The sequence below is a fragment of the Astatotilapia calliptera genome, chromosome 18 (assembly GCF_900246225.1).
Source record: "Astatotilapia calliptera chromosome 18, fAstCal1.2, whole genome shotgun sequence".
Taxonomy (NCBI): Eukaryota; Metazoa; Chordata; class Actinopteri; order Cichliformes; family Cichlidae; genus Astatotilapia; species Astatotilapia calliptera.
In genome coordinates, this window is record NC_039319.1 from 10014228 (window position 1) to 10036376 (window position 22149).

Here is a 22149-nt window from a genome sequence, read left to right on the forward strand (position 1 = left end):
CTATTCAGCAGAGATTGAGCTATCCTGACTTATATTCTCTGGACTGCTCACTAGTAACAGATGAAATCAGCAGGTTATTTTTAAAAACTGGACACTTTCCTCCAGACTTCCAGAGAACATTATAAAACTGTGCTAACAGGCTGAGTTTTTACCATCCTTGTTATTGTTAACCTGTATACTGGGTGTCAGCCTGGTGCTATATTTATTGGGAAAATAAACAAGTTTAAAAAGGTCAAAACCCCTGAAATCAAAATACTGTGCTTCTAAATACATTTGTGCTTTGGTATCAACACAGAGGCTTTTCATTCCCAGGACAAAAAATTCATTGTTTTCACACCCTAACTAAGTGGCTCTATTAATTAATTTAGCATTTAATTTACATTTCTTTTTGTCTGGCAGTTGCTGAATTTAAAGATGCTGAGTTCAAGCCTCTGCAAAGGACCTAGAAAACATCCTGTTGTTCTTTTTGTAGTAATCCAAGTTGTTAAAAACCCCTAAATCCCCCCAAAACAGAGAACAATAATGGTAATGGCCCCGTTTACTTCACAGACCTGCACTAAAACACACCCTCCATTAGCTTAACAAATGAAGGCAGCAAGGACCATTTCCATGTGAATCACATTCATGTGGAAAATAAAAAGTGGCACAATTGCTCAACAGGATGCAGTTACAGTACTGTGACCAATCAGATTTGATTCATGTTAGTCTGGCTGGTCAGGCTCCAGACACTAATTAGAAGCCATTTATGCAGATGTTAGGTGGTGTATCAGAGGAAAAAATGTAATTGTAAACTAACCTCTCCACAGACCTGCCAATTCAGCTTCACTAAAAGTGAATTTAAATGCGAGTGACTCACCTCGCCTGCTGTTTGAGGGAATAAATAATTTCCTTAGAAATGTATGATAATATTTCTAAAGTGTAAAAAAAAAACCCCACCAGCTTTTTGCAGACTGAGATGTTTCAAGCTGACTTCGGGAGAAGGTCATCTGTCTAGGATAAAACTATTCAATTTATTTAATTGAAAAGGTCTGAATGCGGTTAAGCTCAAAGGTCACGATATGCAAACTGTACCACATATCGACTTAAATGTCTACAGTGAAAAGGTTTTACATTAAGCTTTCTCTAAAATGTGAAAAACGAATGAATAAAAGGAACAATAATGAGCTGAGTTAGATTAAAAGACTGATAGCATTGCATGGTAACAAAATCCAACAACCAGTGCGCACACACACACACACACACACACACACACACACACACACACACACACACACACACACACACACACACGTAAGTACTCTCCAATATGACAATGCCAGCTCTCAGAAAGGAGACTGTGTAACATGTTAATAAAAACTGAATGCAAATCTCCTAAACCCACATTTTATTCATAATAGAACATGGAAAACATGTCAAATGTTTAAACACAGTCATTTTACAATTTCATGAAAAATGTCGGATCATTTTGAAACTGATGACAGAATCAATGTTTGGGTCAGGACAGCAAAAGGCTGGAAAAGTAAGTGGTACTAAACAGAAACAGCTGACTGAACATTTTGCAACTAGCAGGTCAGTAACATGATCGGGTGTAAAAAGGTTATCTTAGTGAGGCGGAGTTTCTCAGAAGTAAAGATGGGCAGAGGTTCACCAATCTGCAAAAATCTACCGTTGCAGAATAATGTTCCTCAACGTAAACTTGCAAAGACTTTGAATATCTATCATTAACAGTGCATAATATCAACAAATGATTCAGAGAATCTGGAGAAACCATCATGAGAACCACATGTGAACATGTGAATACTGCCATGTTCACTGAATCAAAGCTTTTTTTAAAAAGTGGACTGAGTCGCCCCATCAAGAGTGAAAGGAGGGGAGCTCCCTAAAGTAACACCAAAAGCTACACATTTAAATCACACACTGATCCTGCTCATGTCATAATGTAGCTCAGTAGTGTGTATAGTCCCCATGATCCTGTATGCTAACATCTGGGCATGCTCCTGATGCAGGTGGATGCTGTTTTGAAGGATCTCCTCCCAAACCTGGATCAGTGAACTTCTGGACAGTCTGTAGTGCTATTTGGTTGCATCAGATGTATAGATACCTAACATCAGGTTCTCAACTGGATTTAGGTCTGGGGAAGGCAAGTCAACGGCATCAGTGCCTTTATCCGAGATCTGCATACTCTGACCACACAGACAGGGTACAGTTCTGCATCAGTGTAACGTCTGGACCTGGAACGCAACAGCACCTGCCTGGAAAGCACTTTGGCTCAACTTCTGTTGTTGTAAAATTTGCTGTACAAATAAAAGTGACTCGACTTGATAATGACTGATGGTACTGCTAGCAAAGACATTTTACAATTCAGTTGAGTTTTCCTATGCTATTATCAGCCCATTTGGGCATTTTAAGAAGTAGACCACAAATTTGGTTCTATAAGAAAGAGTCCATCTTTAACTTTGAACTTTCTTCCAATCCCCTCACAATTTAAATATGTTTGAGGAGGTCCGAAGCAATCAGCGTCGACCACTTTACCACTCAGATTTTTGGCCCATTTATTTGCAAAGATCTGTGAATCTTTGATCAAACAGCTTAAATAAAATGTGCCAATGTTTAATGATACACTTTGTCATTTTTTTAATGGAAACATGTTTAAGAGATTTTCAAGTCTCTCTAAGAGGGAAGCTTAGGGGTTAATATTCCTTTATATGTTTTTAGCTGTATCTAAACCATCGACAAATATCTTGTCGCTACAGACCGTGTCTGAGCTTGATCCTCAGACAACCTGTAAAGGCTGAAAATCCTAAATGGAAGAGTTTCTTTAAGCTGGTAGTGCTGATGACAGATAAGAGCTCAAAATGCGTTCTTCCTGCTCTTAAATAAACACTAAGAAGTATACTTAGTGAGAGCCGGTATTGTCTGTACATGTTTAAGATTCTGAGCTGAGTGCACTGCGACTTTGTAATACTGTTTATTTTATGCAGAAACCAAAGTACATAAATAACATGTTGTGATTGAGGTTTTTTTACAGGAAGATGTTACCAAACAATTTCTTGGATTGAACTAGCTTCAGGACATTACTGCTTTCAGCCAAGAAGCACTTTCAAAAAATAAACCCACATTAAACAGCAAATTGTTGTTTGCACATGTTGATTTTAGTACACAGAAGGAAAGCGTTCCCTAAAGTTTCCAAACTATCCACAGTTATTTCAGTAAGATTGATCACCTTAATTAAGCACCTATGTTACAATAGGGTCTCCATATGCACAGTTTTTCTCAATACCCAGGTTGAACCAGTTGCCTTTTCCTCCTTTAAATGCACTGGTGACAATTCTCGCCCAGCCGTGTTCTCCCTAAAAGGAAGAAAACAAAACAGCATTATTTACTCTGACTGCAAGTCTGAGAAATTAAAAAGTCTTGAAAAAATCAAACAAACATTTTCTGCTTCAGCTCAGCCAAAACAAAATTAATAAGAACTTGTGAATTTAGTTTACAGAGCTCATTAAGCTCGGAGTAAGCACAAGCTGTCGTGAAATACCAACCCAGAACTCTCCCCAGGAGTTCCTGACGATCCAGTACTCGATCCCATCTTCGCCCACGCCCCACCCAGCCACAGACACGATGTGATTTGGCAGAGAGAGAGGGTGAAACTCGGAGAAAATCCCTCCGGAGTATCGCTCCAGGCCTTCAGTCGCCATCAATGCACAGCTGAAAGACAAGAATTCATGCCTTTTATGTTGCCATTTTCTTTCATTACTGAAATGTAATGCTAAATCTTAGATGGAACCGTTACGTGGGCTCAAATTACGGTCATTTTTAGCTATGCGTCGGCTTTTAAAGCGGGCTCAAAATTTGTACTTGCATCTTAAGTGTGTATTATGCATTGTGAGAACTTTAAGTGCAAAGTTTTGTTCGCAGTCTTCTGCTTTGAATCTGCAGTCAAATGTTAATAAATACAGTTTTTCTCGATGGACCTTTCCTTGCATAGATATTATTACATCCTTTGACACATTAAAGGTGAGACATTATGCTTATTTTCAGCTCCATATTTTTCCTTGTTGCAGCTCCCCAGGTCATGCACTGTTTGAAATAAACACTTTTTGCGGCATTTGAGTTTTGGATTTTTGTTTTCATTTCATTTCATTTGTTGTCATCTTGACCTTCAGCTCTTGGATTTTTGAATTTTAGCTCCTGTCTGGATTTCAATGCTTTTCTAGTTTTGACTCTTGTGTGTGTGTGTGTGAGTTTTTGGGTTCCTGTTTCGACTTTTTTCTGATACTACTGTATTTCAGTTCTTCCCCTTATTTTATTCTTATTCTGTGTTCCTCTAGTTTTATTTATGTGCTGTGCTTTCTGTGTATCCCTGACTTCGTGTTTATTGGCTATCATTCATGTCTGGTTGTTCGTTGCCTTCGATTATTGCCTGTTTTCCTGTGAAGTCTAGTTTTCCGTGGTGTATAGTTTTACTTCATGCCTTTTCTCTCCTTTGTGATGGTCTACTCTGCTCCGGTTACTTTCACCTGCAGTTAATTGGGCTTTATTTACTAATATGTGTTTGGGAACGTTCTCAGCCTCTGCAAAAAATCAAGAGTGTATGCAAAATTACAGCTGGATTAGTAAAACATGCACACTGACGTATTTTGTTGTTAACACCATGCATTCATTTTCAAATATATATATATATTTATATTTGCATATATTTACATTAATGTATATTTGCATATATAAAATTTAACTCGTCTTCTTCTACTTTTAGTTGCTGATTTGTAAGTTAAGTTTAAGTTATTCACGAAAATTTAAATCACACTGTATCTAATTCTGACATTACACATGAGCCTTAGTTTAACTGATTTATAATTTCCTTCTTTGTTTTCTAACCCTGGTTTCTGGAAAGCACTTTGTAAAGCTGGTTTTGAAAAGTGCTACACCTAATTGTTATTATATGAAAGATTTGCTTCTACTTGTTTGTACAGAGAAACATGTTTACTTCCAAGTGAAGCAGAAAATGTTGGTGATGTCAGAGCGTATCCTGCACCGCTAAAGCAAGAAAGCAGGAAAAAGCCTGAGTAATAATGTCTGAGTAGTTAGAAATGGCACAGCTTTCCAAAATGTTTCCACCAGAGTTATGACACTATAAAAAAATGCGAGGACTGTCCGAAATAACGGACGTTGAGAATATCATCTATATTCTCCAGAATTCTCTGGAATATGTGGGACAGTGCCAAGAAATTAGACTGTATTTTGGGGTTTACTGTGTTTAACTGTATATAATAATAAGTAATTATTTAAATAACTAAATAATGACCAAAAAATTGTAGTATTCAATTCAAATTATAGACATGTGTTACATTTTATAAGACAGCCAGGCCTTCATCATTTATTCATTTGCTTGGTCAGAGGGACTTTTAAATTTGCTCACGGAGTACGAACAAATTCAGGCCCTAAAATATTAATGACTAGCATCCACACACTGTGTGAATAAGGCACAATGTTTCCTCCTGCGTGCTGCACACACCTGTGTGCTATTGTTCAGTTATTTCTGTGCGCATATATAGACACTTAATGGTCACTTAATTAGGTACACTTTGCGAGTGCTGGCTTGGATCCCCTTTTGCCTTCAGGACTGCTTTAATTCTCTGAGGCACAGATTCAACAACATTTCTCAGTGATTTTGGTTCATATTGACGTAATAGCATCACACTGTTATTGCAGATTTGTTGGCTCCACATTCATTACATAATCTCTTCTGGGATTAATAAAGTATTCTGATTCTGATGATGTGACTCTCTCTTTCCATCACATCCCAAATGTGCTCTTTTGCATTGAGATCTGGTGACTGTGGAGATCATTTGAATACAAATGTTACGTCATGTTCAAGAAACCAGTTTGAGATGATTTCATGGCTTGTTATCCTGCTGGACACAGTCATCTTCAGTGTTTCTAAATACCACAGCCTTCAGCAGGTCATCTTGACCATGTCAGTGTCCCTAAATGGATTGAGCGGCTGATTAGATATTGCGGCCTAAAGTAATCCTACTGTTGATCTGTATATTCTAGCTTTTAAAATTTTTGCTTCAGTTTGACTTTTTCCCCCAATGTTCCAACATGTCCTGTTCCTTTGGGTTGTATCCATATCACCACTCACAACAGTAAAAAGCACATTCATAATTTTAACAGTATATGCATGACATAAAATAAAGAAAGGCATAATAAGTCTCCTTTAATTAACTTGAAATTCTCTTGCAATGTTTTCACAGTTTTCCCAGCCCCTGTAGTTTAATCATTTGAGCCTTTTCATCATATGCAGATCCAACTGCGCCTGTGATTCGAGTACCAATCACCCTGCTGTCTTAATGGACAGGCGCCCAGTCTGGATGACCATTTAGCAAACGCACCTTGTTGCTGTCACCTTATTTAAATGCAGTATAGATGCTACTCAGTGCTTTTAATATGAGCAGTCTGCCTCTTGGATCACAGTTGTAAGCCAGTACTTTTAATTTGAAATTATTTTAACAGCCTTAAGCAAGTACTGTTTGTTCTGAGGCACTTGTTCTGGTTCCTGGAAACTTTGCCAGGCGTCGCTTACCCCGCTGCTCACTCACACCCCCACAGTTAGTTAAGTTATTCTGTTAAGACACAGGGTACTATTTGGACGGGGAGCACAGTTCGTTAGCTGTTAGCAGCAGTCAGCAGAGATACTCAGACCTCCAGTCATAGGCTCCAACTCATTCAGGGGAGACATAATCTCTCCAAATTATGCCTCAAGATCTCCTCCCAGTCCTGCTGTGACACTTGAACCAGAAGACATCCTAGCTAGATTTCCATGTTAGATTATTTGATGACTCTAAACTAAGTCCTGTACGTCTACATGAATGGGTAGATGGGTAAAAGACCTGTATGAATCCATTTACATATTAACTTGTTACTGTAACCATTTTGCTGGTTAATAAATACCTTTACTGAACTTCACACTCTTTGCCTTAGCTGAGCAGGGACGTGACAGTGATACACACCTACATGCCCAAAATCTTGTTTTAATTTTATTAAGGCTCTTAGGTATCAACTATTTAAAAAAAACGTTGAATAGTTCTTATCTGCAGATATTACAACAGCACAATGGAAACTCTTAAAGACCCTGTTAATACTGCATGATTTAATTTAAAGATAATGTAAAGCTGTCAGAGCCAAACCACTAAAAGACTAACAGCTGATGTAAGATGTAAACTCTAAAGGGACACAAAACGCTCAGCTGAGTTTATCAAAGTGGATTCAAGGTGAAATTTAATATACTGTATATATACACATACAGGTCTGATTTTTTTTCAATACTTAATGGCATTCAATTTGACTTTAAGATTTCTCTGAGTGTAAAAAAGAATGACACTCGTTGCTGTTATCTTTCTCCAAGGTTTTAAGAATCATTAAATAGTCATTCACTGAAAAAAAAAACTTCCCTAAGAGAACAGCTTCTCTGTGAAAATCTCAGGCAGTGTATCCTCCCTCATACAGGAGAAGTAGGTGGATGAAAAGTGAGAAATGACTTTGAGGATGACTTACTCTACCTGATGGGTCCGCCGGTGAAAATTTCAGCTTTCATCTCATCTCTTCCAGAAACTTCTCCGTAGTCTCCGACTTTCCACGCGGTGTAGTTCTTCACAACAGCGCACGACTCAAAGAAGGAGCACGTGCCGCACTGGTTAAACAGCTCGCACTCTACAACAAATGAAGAAGATGATTTAAAGTTCAGTGAGCGCTCAGTTTGCTCCTGATTCAACTGCTTGTTAATGCTACTGTCTAATCAGCCGGTCACATAGCAGCAACTCAATGCATTTAGGCGTGTAGACATGGTCAAAACGACCTGCTAAATGCCAAACTGAGCATTACAAAAAGGTGATTTAAGTGACTCTGAATGTGGCGTGGCTTCGATGCCAGACTGCTGATCTCTAATTTTACTAAGTTGAGAATTATGTCAGTTACATTTTTCCTCAAAACAGCGAACATGTCAAGACTTACCATGTTAAAACTAGTGATTTAAAATATGCTAGGACTTCACTAGAATTGCATCTCAAAACTAGACAGATAGCTACTCTAAAGGCCCAGAATTGTGGACACCAAGCCGTTGCATTCATATATGAAAGCAGAATATCTCCTTACAATAATCTGCTGCTTTAATCGCCTCCACTCTCTCTCTCTCCATATTTTGGAGTCTGGTTGTACAGATTTTTGTTCCTGTTCAGCTACAAGAGCATCAGTAAGATCGGCCACGCACAGTAAGCTGGCAGTAAGAATTGGCTCCCAGTCCGTATTACAGTGAAGAGCCCATCTCGCTTTCTTCATCACTGATTGCTTTCCATCTTTGTCACTTCTTGTCTTCCCGACCGAGTTCACCTGATCGTGCCGTCTGCTCCCCGCCATGTGGCAGCAGTTCCAGAAAGAGGAGTTTATGCTTCTTTTTCACAGGAACTTTACTCATCCTCATCGCTTTATGATGGAAAACTGAAACTAACATCACTTGTTGAGATGTAATCTTGCTTTTGCTGTTTCGCAGCGCTGTTTAAAATCTCTATTACAATACCACCACTAAAAAAAAAATAGTGCACTGAAACTGTATACTACATCCACTGACTGAGAACACGGCGAACTGGCCTGTCAATGTATTATCATAAGGAGTCGTTAGACTTTGAGCTAATGTGAATTTCTTTAAGAGTTACGGTACTGCTGGTGAGCATAACGCCTCTGAGATGTCTCTCCATGCAGTGGCTGCTCAAGCTGCAGGACTTACCACCAGAATCACATACGTGTCTAACTATAGTATTACAGAGAATGGTCGCAATACCATGGCAGCAATACTCTAAGTAGCTCAATATTTTAAGATGAGCTTTTAACACAATGGGGCAGCTGTTTTAAAAACATTTGTATATGATATCATAGTTTCAGTGTAAAACAGAATTATGTCCTGTGTGTACAATGCACAAAAATAGGCACTGAGGTTTCCAAACCCTCAAACATGGGGATGATGTTCTGCTGTGCATTAAGACATAATTGTGAATACTGCTACATAATTATGTGCTGGGTAACACATCTATGCAGTGTCCAAAATGTACCAGCAGTTTGGGGGGATGGTACTAGTTTAATGGTTTCATTAATTCTCTGTGTTCCTGAATAAATGCCCAGCATGCCAGTCAACCTTTTCCTCTGAACCGTTTATTTAAGAGGCTTCATGTCAGAGCGCCGTGCAGGCGGGTCAGGACAAGCATTTCTTCAGAGGCACAGGTGCAGCACCATTGTGCTTGAACAACAAAGAGAGAGTGAGATCATTTCAACAGGCCCTTTTAGGACACAGAGGTGGGTCGAAGCTTTGCACTTTTTCCATTTGCCTCTTTTTTCCCAGTATTTTTGAACCCTCATAACGTCAAGAATAAAGACAATTTCAGGGCTGACACCTCATATTTAAGCTCTGTTATAAACTGCAACCAACTCAATTTTACACCCAATCCAAACGATCCAAACTCCAAACCATCAATATCATGATATATGTCACAGTCACAGTTTCTGGAGAAAGCTACCAAAGCTGAATTCTGGGTAAACTTTCAAAGTCACACTTACAAATCAACACGTGGGATATTTTGTGTCAGTCAGGTAAGCTGGCATGGTCACAGAGAAAAGAATTTACTTTGCTCAAGTACTTGCTTTATTCTGTGGCAGTGTGATGGGTCTCTTATCAACTGCTTCATATTTTGTAGAGCCACCTGCGAGCTAATTTTAGCCCAGCGATGGTGATGAGGCCAGTTGCTGGAGCTCAGAAAGGTTTTCTGCTGGTTTTGCAGTGCAGTGTTGAGCTTCTACTTTCTCGAATTTTCCTCCTGCCTCTGCCTCCTGTTGCTCTTTCTCTGCAGTCACGTTAGCATCACTCTTTACCTCTCAGAGATAGTTATTGTCTTTTGTTACTTTCAGCTTAACTTTGAAGTTTATTTTGGCATGTGTCTTGTTTTAGTTTTGCTTCCTGTTCCTTTGTGATTGTCTGCTCTGCCCTCATCACCTTCACCTGTGTCTAGCCACCACTCATCCCTCTGTGAATGCTGTCAACGCCCTCCTTTGTCAGCACTTCTTCAGTCTGTAGGTTTCTTTTTGTTTTTACAATAGCTTAACAACAGCTTTTTTTATTTATTTACCTGCTTCTGCATCATGAATTTGGAAGCTCCTCTCTAATGTGTTGCTGACAACAGAGAGCATGTAAATTGGACAAAGCCATCACTCAAAGGGGAATTTAACACGTTTGTTCCCGGTCATGTGGTGGAAAACATTTTATCACTGTCAACTAGCTATGCAAAAAATTCAGGGGACTCCTAATATACAGTAGGCTACAGACCAACATCATGAGGCTTTGTTGAGATGGGTCTGGAACCTACGCTCAGATTTTAGATATCACCCTGGGTCAACACACCTGAATCAAATGATTAGTTCATTACCAGGTTTCTGGAGAACTTCAAGACATGTTGATGAGGTCATTTAGTCATTTAAATCAGTTATGTTGGATCAAGAACACATCTAAAACCTGCAGGAAACCGGCCCTTGAGGCCTGGAGTTCGACACCTGTGCTCTAGCCCCACCCCCACAACCCTGAATTTAATAAGTTGATCAGATCTAGCTGACATTGAGTGAAAGGTGGGTTATGACCAGGTTAGATTGCCAGTCTATCACAGCGTAACACAGAGAGATAACTGCAGCCTCACCTAAAGTGTAATTTACAATCAGACCTCAGCAGTTAATGCAATAATAGATTACTTTTAAATGCCAGTAATCTTAAGTAACATCATCCAATTCTGATTGGAGCTAATCAAAAGGAAATATGGCCTTTGATGAAAAACAAACAAACAAACAAACAAAATATAACTCAGTATTTCTTTACTTTGGTTTTTGGCTTGGTAGTTGTTGCAGGTTTCATCAGGAATGCCACTTTCATGCGCGTAGGCGTAGACTCTCAGGTGATCGCCTCCGTAACAGGAACCTGCCCTCCCGCAGTCTATCACGTTCTGCACGGAGAGGTACGCCGATGGCCACGCTCCTCCACGCTTGACGTTGATGCGGTCTTAGACAAAAAGAACGACACACATTAGCAGGAGCCGGTGGATGCTTCTCCACTTACCACTAAATTTAGTCATTTTCATTTCACATGACAATATGCCCTCTAGCCGTATCGCTATTATCATTTTCCTCCATCCCGCTGTTGTCATGGTTACCAGCTAGCGCACTGGTGGCTCCCATGGCCCAGCAGGAGCCACAGTACTGGGGGATGTGTTGGTTCCTTGTGACGCTCACATAATTCTTCCCATCGATGTTCCTCCAGTCCCATGACGGAGGAAGCTTCAACACCTCTACATGCGGCCGGGCCTGCGTCCTAAACAAAGGGGAGTGATGAGCAGCTGTAATTATTGTTATTAAAGCGAGCACAGATGTTTTCACTTGTCTGACTAATATCATCCCCTCTCGGGAGTGTGTGGGTAGTGTAACTGCTGTGACTGACTGACATTTCCTGTGGGTGCTAATAGCCGGACAGGACATTTGCATGTCTGTGCGGTGATATCCGTCCCTGCTGAGCACAAAGTTCAGCAAGCATGTTATCTCACTTCAGATGATTTTGCACCAGTTGTCAAATTTTGTGCAATTACAGATAATCAGACGTGGCTTTGTATTAATTTAATGGAATTTTATGTTTTTTTGACCAAAAAAATGTTAGTTTGTTCCCTCTGCATATCAAGAAATGTATTTGAACTCTCAATGATACTTCTCAGTTTGCAATGTTGTGGTTTTGTTTTTTTTTATCAAGCCCTGCTGTTTAATGGAGAACTTAATGGAAATGGGTATCTCACTGGTACTTTGTTTATTATAATAAAGCCTGTGGTGAAAAGTACTAAAGTGCAGTTTTAAGGTGCAATTTTAACTGTTTATACTGGCAAAGGAAGTATTGTACATCTCCTATTATGTCTCAAATTAAACCTTGACATAATACTCTAGTAAAACAAGAAATTGGTAAAGAGTAAACGTTCTATTCATTTTTGCTTGCACACTCCCTAAAAATTTGCTTCTGTTTTTTTAATAACTATGTGAAGTTAATTAAGTTACCATTTTTTCCATGTAACGACACACAAATTTGTTGTCACTTTATCTAATATAGATGAATGAAGCTCCACATTTATCAGCTACAGCAGTAAAGTAAATCTCTAAATGATGCAACAACATTGTAAGAAATGTCTCATAACATTTCCAATCATAAGATTTCAATTCTTCTTCTTCTGCTGCTGTCTTTAGGAGTCAGCACAGCAGATCACCGGCCTCTGTCTCACCCTATCTGTAACACCCTCCTCTGTGGCACCAACCCTCTGTATGTCCTCCTTCACTACATTCATGAATCTTCTCTGCGGTCTTCTTGTCCACCTGCCTGGAAGATCCCTTTTCAACATCCTTTAAACAATTCATAACTCTTCTGCACACGTTCAAACCATCTCAGCCTTGTACTCATGTCTAATCCTGCCCATTCTGGTCACTCACAGTGAAACTCATAACATTTTCCATTCCTCCACCTTGAGATTTTTTGACAGTGACATGTGAATTGTGTATGTATTTTAAATTAAAAATTAAACACATGCAATCTGTGTAGATTACAGGTGTCGGACTGATCATGTGAGGACCAAACAGGACTTAGTTACACTTTCCCATCTCCCTCATTAGGTAAAGATTGTTTCACAGTCTTGTAATAGTCACTATTCTTTGCATGTGTGTATTCCCTTTTTCTGCTGTAACAACTCTTCAAACCTTTAGCCTTTGTTCACCTGCTGTTCTGCATATTTGTAGTGATGAATCCTTCGATCATCTTTTTGAGGTTTCTTGTGAGCGTATGTTGAGTTAACCAGACACTGGTGGCCCAGTTTTAATTTCTGTGTGATTTGGTAATAAAAAAACACAGAAACTGGAACACAGGCCACCCCTATTATGATTTATGATTTAACTACATTTAACTACAAATAGTTTTATATTTTCTAATTAGCTTTTTTATGACTGGGTTCAGAGTGTTTGTTTCAGTGTTGCAGTCTTTATTATGTGGAGTGTATTTGTTAGAAGAATAAATCCATAATAGGAACCACAACACTTTGTGGAAGCAGCCATTCAGACATCCTAGCTCTCGACACATTCACAGACGCCTCGTCAGGCAGGTTGTGCTGATAAATCCAACCAAATGAACAAAAAATACTAAATAATTTCCCCCCAAAAAACTACATTTAAAATGTTATGTTAGTTGTGAAATTTTTCCGAAGTCTACTCCTATTTCTACTTTAGTGACTAAAGTGGTTTTTTTTTAAACATATACCTTTTAGTGTAGCTTTAGTGATAATATTGCTATATCTAAATATATAAGCTTAGTTTCAAGGAAAACCCTAGTACTGTACACGTAAAACAATACACGTCATTGGGAGAAAACATATTTTTGAGATTGCACCAAAGTACTGAAGTACAGAAAAGTATCCCGGAACTCACTTTGATACTCATGTTAATACGTTTTTATTTAATTAATACGTTAACGTTATATTACTACACTAAGGACACTAAGACGAGTAATTACCATATTATTAAGAGACGCTGCAGCCAACTTTTAGGATAAGGAAGGCTGCCAGAGTTCCTATTTCTGAGCTAGTTTAGCTCCTCTCTGAGCTCACGTGAGTACCTGTGTGACTGCTGGAGGTCGAAATCTTCACCTACCTGACAAAGTCCGGCCTGTGGTCTCTAATGGGTTTATAACACGGTTCGGTGAGAAGCCTGGAGGCGCTAAACTGCTGTGAAAAAGATGCTAAACAAAACAGCAGACATGCAAAATTTGTAGCCGCCATGTTGGCCCCGCCCCTTTCCTCTGACGCAGTGACGCGATCACAGACAGCCCCCTGTCGGCTCGAGAGAGCACTGTTCACTCCCTGTGAACACAATAGATGGATATATACACAAAAAAGTGATGGAATATATACATATATTGCAATATACTACATATCATGACACATACGAATTTATTCATTATGGAAAATATATATTATTATAATACTATATAATATATATCATTATATGTCCATATAGATATAAGACAGACTGGGAAGAGTGAATCTACAATAGGCAAGCAGCTTGGTGTGAAAAAATCAACTGTGGGAGCAATCATCAGAAAATGGAAGACATACAAGACCACTGATAATCTCCCTCGATCTGGGGCTCCACGCAAGATCTCATCCCGTGGGGTCAAAATGATCATGAGAACGGTGAGCAAAGATCCCAGAACCACACGGGGGGACCTGGTGAATGACCTGCAGAGAGCTGGGACCAAAGTAACAAAGGTCACCATCAGTAACACACTACAACGGCAGGGAATCAAATCCCGCAGTGCCAGACGTGTTCCGCTGCTGAAGCCAGTGCATGTCCAGGCCCGTCTGAAGTTTGCCAGAGAGCACATGGATGATACAGCAGAGGATTGGGAGAATGTCATGTGGTCAGATGAAACCAAAGTAGAACTTTTTGGTATAAACTCAACTCGTCGTGTTTGGAGGAAGAAGAATACTGAGTTGCATCCCAAGAACACCATACCTACTGTGAAGCATGGGGGTGGAAACATCATGCTATGGGGCTGTTTTTCTGCCAAGGGGACAGGACGACTGATCCGTGTTAAGGACAGAATGAATGGGGCCATGTATCGTGAGATTTTGAGCCAGAACCTCCTTCCATCAGTGAGAACTTTGAAGATGAAACGAGGCTGGGTCTTCCAACATGACAATGATCCAAAACACACCGCCCGGGCAACAAAGGAGTGGCTCCGTAAGAAGCATTTGAAAGTCCTGGAGTGGCCTAGCCAGTCTCCAGACCCCAACCCCATAGAAAATCTGTGGCGGGAGTTGAAAGTCCGTGTTGCTCGGCGACAGCCGCAAAACATCACTGCTCTCGAGAAGATCTGCATGGAGGAATGGGCCAAAATACCAGCTACTGTGTGTGCAAACCTGGTAAAGACCTATAGTAAACGTTTGACCTCTGTTATTGCCAACAAAGGTTATGTTACAAAGTATTGAGTTGTATTTTTGTTATTGACCAAATACTTATTTTCCACCCTAATTTACGAATAAATTCTTTACAAATCCTACCATGTGAATTCATGGATTTTTTTTTTTTCACATTCTGTCTCTCACAGTTGAAGTGTACCTCTGGTGCAAATTACTGACCTCTGTCATCATTTTAGGTGGGGGAACTTGCACAATCGGTGGCTGACTAAATACTTTTTTGCCCCACTGTACATATAATATATATACATATACACATACACATATAATATATATATATACACATATAATATAAAAATGTACATATATTGTGTCATTGTTGCATTTTAGAAGACATGTTTGTGTAACTGACTTTTAACTGTATGGTTATCAGTCAGTTCTTTTCTTAAGACATGTGACAACACACTGAAGCAGGCTTTTACGTGGATCACTACCTAACAAAAATCACAAATGACTGCTCTCTTTTCAGGCAATAACAATAAACCAACAAGCATTTCTGCAGTGGCATAATTAGCATCCTTAAGCTATTATAGGGACCTGTTCTGTTCATTTCAGCACCACTTCTTTATTCTTTGACACCACAGAGTAGCTTGTTTTAACAGTTCACTACTCTTTTTCAGGTTAAAGTGAGCCTTGGGTGCAGTCCTCTTAATCTGTCCTCCATCAAAAACAAAGCTGCTCTCCCTTCTTCTGATAGATTTCCAGCAGAAGTCTAAATCAAACTCAACAGTATAACAGAAAATAAAGGCAACAATAATGGGTTTAATACTGTTAATTTTTATACTATAATAAATAGAACCAAGTATTGGGGGACAGTGTGGATTTTTTATGATCAACTGGAAACTTTTAAATAACACACTCAGCTCCCACTTACACTTACATTACACCTAATGGAGTGCAGAGGACTGGTTGGGGAATATGAACCTCTTAACAAACATATTATGCTACAGGATGATGCTGAAATTCAGTGATGTCTCATTCTGTGAGATGTCAGCAGTTGTTTGCACGTGATTAAAGAATATATGTGCATTAGGCCATAATTCAGTCAAGAATTCAGTCTGTTTGCTGCATGATCCATTTTCGGCTCACGTGATAGGTGCTCAGGCTAACTTGCAGTGTTAAAAGTAGGAGATGGGCTCTAGAAATGAGTTACATAATTGCTGTTGGGTCCCAACCAAGGTTGGACTGATATAAAGGCAAACATCAAAGAGGGAAATCAGATTGGGAATATGCTTTCACATCTCTGTTTACAGAGCGGTTCCCTGCTACATGATTTAGGTTACATTTTCTGCTTTAATTTCATTTCTGGATGATGTGTTCCCTGATGTTTTATTTATTATCCAAATATTTGATTGAAAAAAGATAGAAGTGCACATTGACAGAATGACATATACAATGTTCCCGTAATTGACACCAATCTGTCCAAAGTGTTGCGCGTCACTGCTGTCACAGAGCCCCATCTTGATTCTAAATCTAAAAACTCTTAAGAAAATGGAGGGATGGATGATGATGCTCATGGCAGCTGACCCATATAATATTGCCATGGAGACCGATAGGTCCTCCCTGTTTTTAAATACTGAAGAGTTAATGTCTTTAGCCCTATAACTTCTAACTTTTTGTCTGCTTAAAGTTATATGTCCTGGTACAAAACGTTAAATGGTTAAATGATATTACTCGTGATTATCAGGCAAGAATGACAAAAGGTGGAAAAAGAAAATTTCTTGGTGTTTCCTCAACACTGTGAAAAAATTCTCAACTATTTTGTTTATAAGACTGTAGAGCAAACATCTCGTCTCCTTCCTCCTTCAGTATTTTTCAGAGGAAGATGTGATTCTTAAGGTGTTCCAGTCTGGCTTTAAACCACTTCACAGCACAGAATCTGCTCTTTTAAGGTTTTTTAAGGATCTTTTATTACCTGGTGACTCTGGAGACTCAGTTATTTTAATGCTTTTAGATCTTACAGCAGTTTGCCAGCCATCAACAGTTTCAGAGTAATTTAGATCGTAGGCCTACTTGTCAGAGAGAAGTTTTAGGGACAGTTTTGGAGGCTCAACAGCTCCCTCTGGACCGCTCCTACGTGGAGTTCCGCAAGGTTCTGTTCTGGGGCCATTTTCTTTTGTATTCACTCCCTCTAACATCAATTATGAAAAGATATAGCATCTCCTTCCACTTCTGTGCTGATTATTCCCAGATCTAGCTGTGGGTTTGACAGGAAACAATGGCAGCTTGTTATTAGAATGTTACAGCAACATCAAAACCTGGATGACCATAATATCTTTAAAAATCAGTGAGAGCAAGATTGAGGTCAAGATACTCAGACCCATGAGTTCAAGTGGAGCTCTAATATTAGACACGGAGTCACTAGATCCTTACATTAAGCCCTTTGTAAATAATCTTGGCATGAAAATGAAAATTGTGCCTTAAAATTGGATTACCAGATTCATTCTGTTTATCCAGCTAATTCATGTTTTCAATTTAAGGTTGCGGGACTGTAGCATTCACAGGGTGAGAAGCAGGGTCCCCCTTGGAAGTTTGCCAGTTTGTTACAGATGTGGATGTAAATTTCACATTCTGTCAGTTAAACTGCTTTTCTACTGCAGACACCTAGGCTTCACTTTAAATACTTTAACATAAATTATTCCTAAAAATAATGTGTTAGCTGGCGAGCCAGACTACGCTGTATTTTGGACCCAACTTGTCCAACATCAGTAGTTGTCCAATTGCTTCTGTTGTCACATACAGTAAAACTTACAGCTGTTTCGAGGGAAGCTGAGAACATTACTTTTTTGAATCCGATTGTAAACTTTGTTTAATTATAAATCCTAGAAAAAGGAAGAGGAAACTTTTTTATGTTTCTTCCTTCTTAGCAGCTGGATTTCAGTCACCAGGAAGTTTATTGACAACATTAAAATATGAACAAAATCCATATTGGAGTTACCATTCCTGAAGAGACTATCCACAGCTACCACAGAAATATGGTAAAAAGCCCACTTAAGCTGAGCCACCTTTAAAGTGCCTGCAAAGTGCCTTCGTGTAAATATTGAACTTGTTCACAGTTTGGATTTCACATATTGAAGCAATCTGGACTTTAATCTTATTTCCCTTTGTCTTGTCTTCTTGGCAAATGGTGCTATAAACTGGCAGTGGGGAATCTCCAGTGAAATCAAAAGATATGAGGATTTAGATGGATTTCCTCGTGAATATTTTTTTACTGTGTGGGATTTCTATGTAATTACATTTTAGAAAAGGTAATTGACTCTCTGTTTATCCACGCAATTCTCTATTTTCACACACATCCTTCTGAAATACTGAGCTAAATTGTATTGTTTTTGGATGTAAAATAGTTGCATTTGACCACTTTCATTTCATTTCCCTCATTTTGAAGACACAAAGTCAACATAAATACAAATTTGCTGACAGTTTCTGAACATTTAAACAGGAGACGTGGACAGCTGAAAACTGTCTTGAAATAAAGGACTCTAGTGATTGTATAGTGTTTCACATACTTCTGGCTTTATGTTTATGTATCCCAAAGCTTTCCCCTTAAAATGAACCCCTATACAATGCAATTTTGTCATATTTTACATTCAGACATTCATTGATGCCCCATCAGTCGGGGCCTTTGGTTTGAAAACAACAGCAACATTCTGTAATTGGCAAAACATTAATACACTGGGGTAAAAAATTCTAGTAGCAAAACATCAGCTGAAGAAGATTTGCCATCTGTGTCATCCTTTTCCCTCATCTGACGTTGAGTTGCAATTTTGAGTTGGACAACTTTAAAACTATTGGATGCATAAAACTGCCATAAAACTTTTAAACAGCAGTTTTTGGTTCCCAGAGGATGAACTAGTCCCTTTAATTTTACTTTGTAACACAAATGATTTAGTGTCAAGTTACTTGAAACTACTGGATGGATGAAATCCTGCTGATGTTAAAGTCTCTCTTAAGCTAAATTATATTACCAAAACAACATTTTATTATAAGACTAACATTCGCCATTATAAGTTTTACTGTATACACTGCAAACTACATACAAAACTAAGATAGTGAATATGATAAACATTACAGCTGCTAAGCATTATATTCAAATCATCAGCATGTTGAAGTGCAGCTTTGTAGAATTATGAGAATGGCTGGAAGTGTTTCATTTTTAGTCTAGCTGAAGAGAATTATCTCACATTCACTGCCTTTAAGCTAAATGGTGCCAATTTAGAGGTCTCAAAAGCTCAGGGCTCCTGTGTAAGGCAACAGAACAATCTTGACCTAAAAATTGAGGTGAGTGACTCAAGAACAACTTGACCCAGAGCGCCACAGCGTAAAACTGTTGAATCCATTTTAACCAAGAGTTTATCAATAAGTCCCTCTCACGAATCCGGTAAATAATGGATCAAAGACAAATGTTGCTTAAGATTCACATCCATCTGAGGGATTAGATCAGCAGGACCAGACTTCAAACGGCAGAAAGAAATCAAGGGCTCGCTGACATGTTTTGAGGTTGGTTATTGATTGTTGCTGGCTGCAGCTTAGGGGCATCGTGGGTCACTGTCTGCAGACCTTCCAGCCGCTCTGGATCTCCAGTGAAAATTGAAGCGTCTGGGCAGCTTTTCCCTCAGCAGTGCTCAGCTGTTTGTTTTTCTTATTTTCATAAACCGAATTTATTTTGGTTATCAGGCCAAATGATGATTCATCACATCATAAGCAGAAAAGCTACTTTTTTTAAGTGCTCTGCTTTTTCCAGGTGGAGGGCCACTTGGTTCAGAAACGACTCCCATCATACCTTGCTCTTTTCCTGCATAATGCACTTCAGGGGGAACAGCAGCATTAAGCATTTGTCTTGTTAATAGTGGCATTAAATTTAAAGTCATAGTAAAAAGAAAACTTATTCGAGTGTAATATCAGAACCTATAAAAAAATTAGCAGGTTCTAAAATTATTTAAATACAACCTAATGCAAACAACAGCACAATGACATATTACGCCATGTTAATATTAATTTAAGAACAACTGAGGGAAAACGCAGAAGCAAACAAGTGAAAACTTCTAAAGGACATAAAGGGTAAGTAGCAGAACCTGGCTTCTTGATTAACTGACCATTAGTAATTATGAATGCCTCTAAAAAGTAGGTGTTTTTGCACTTAGCTGAGTTGGAGCATTTGGCTGTGTGTTGACACAATACCTAAAAGAAAGGACATCAGCAATGATCTTAGAGAAGCAACTGTAGCTGCCGGACGATCTGATATCCTCGTGTTGGTGTTGTTCCCTCGTCATCAAGGATATCAGATCATCCGTAGCGGCCCATCAATCTGGGGAAGGTTATAAGGCCATTTATGAACAATCCATCATTCTACAGTGAGAAAGATTATGTGAAAAACATCCAAGACAGCTGCCAATCTTCTGGCAGTGGATGTCCCAGCAAATTCATCTGGGACACTCCTAGCTCCACTCCTGCAGTTTGAGTTAACATGTGCTAGACTGCATGTTAATGTTTAACATGCAGTCTGAGCACAGCACAAGCCAGTCTATGCAGTGCTGAGAGAAACTGCAAAAAACCTTAGAGCTACTCCATAAGCTTCATTTAGCTTGTTAAATGTTGAAGTTCATAGCATTACAATTGAACTTTTTTTTTTTGTCTTTAATCTCCAACGTGGAGATGTTTGGCACAGCACAATGTTTTGCAAAAAAAACAAAAAAACAAGCAGCATATCAACACAAGTACCTCATACCAACTGTCAAACACAACAGTAGTGAGGTGGTGATTTGGGCTTGTTTTGCACCTTGCCGGACAGCTAAAGCTTGACTGAAACTGGGTATGCAACAGGACAGCGTATCAATGTTCCAGTTAAAGTCCAGACCTCAACCCAACTTAAATACTGTGGCAGGATCTTAAGAGAGCTGTGGATAAAGGAATGCCTGCAAATGTCAATGAACTGAAACATTTACAACACTGTTTTGTTGTAAGGATCAGTGGCCCAACATTCCTCCATGCAAGGGACTGATAAAGTCATAAAGAAAGTTATAATTCCAAGCTATTTTTATTATTGTTTCATTATTTTCAGTCTAAATTAGTACTTTTCACAGTATTCAGGGCTATCAAACCATTTCTCATTTGTATTTGGAATATATTTGTTCCACAGCTATAGCATTTTGGAAGCGAGAAGATTCATTTGTGTTTCAGTAGAAAAATTATTACACAAAATTTGTCTTTGGTGTCATGCTAACAAATAGCTCTAACATCAAAGATCAGAGTCTCAGAAATTTCCCAGTATGCTGGTGCAAAATTCTAGCTTTTATTTTAAAATTATGTTCAAGAAAATGAGTCAACACCAGCTTTCAGTACACCGTGCTCAGAGTGCTGGAGAAGCTCCAGGCAGCTTTCTTAATGACATTTTGCCATCCATGGAGATTTTATGACTCACTTAAAACCGAATAAATGAATGGAGAAACATGATGAATGCAGGTATCTCCATTAAAAACACATTAAATCGAATGAACATGTTTTCCAAACATGATGACAACATTTAGGGAGCCGATAAAGGATTTCAGCCTGGATAGGAGTCCTCCATGACGACAGTGTCCACATCTACAGGATGGTTCACCAAGTGACTGCAGGAGTGGGGCTAGGAGTGTCCCAGATGAATTTGCTGGGACATCCACTGCCAGAAGATTGGCAGCTGTCTTGGATGTTTTTCACATAATCTTTCTCACTGTAGAATGATGGATTGTTCATAAATGGCCTTATAACCTTCCCCAAGTGAACTGTTGCCCTCAGGCAGACGGTACAGGGCAATCAGAGCAAGGACTAATAGACTCAAACACAGCTGTTATCCAACTGCAATAACACATCTGAATACTACAAAAAAATGTCCATCACGCCACTCTTGTGTTAATCTATGCACGGTCTGAAGCATGTGTGTGGGAATGTATGTGAATGTTTTACTGTTATATCTTATTAGTATTTTAAGTATTCTATCTATTTTATTTATTGAATTTTATTGTTTTATTTATATTTTGATATTGCTAGGGATGATGCAATGATCGGGGACCATTCTTAATTTCGTTGTTCTCAT

The 22149-nt window shown here is 38.9% G+C and overlaps 1 protein-coding gene across 1 annotated transcript; it reads right to left on the bottom strand.

The window, feature by feature from the left end:
- Positions 1–1369: 1369 nt before the first annotated feature.
- LOC113010961 (cathepsin Z) lies at positions 1370–13949 on the bottom strand. The gene is made up of 6 exons (XM_026150265.1): positions 13753–13949; positions 11238–11395; positions 10907–11086; positions 7560–7710; positions 3540–3705; positions 1370–3350 (listed from the first exon to the last, which is right to left on the bottom strand). The coding sequence occupies exons 1-6, from the start codon at positions 13878–13880 to the stop codon at positions 3237–3239; spliced, it is 897 nt and encodes a 298-aa protein (XP_026006050.1). The 5' UTR covers positions 13881–13949; the 3' UTR covers positions 1370–3236.
- Between the last annotated feature and the right edge of the window lie 8200 nt (positions 13950–22149).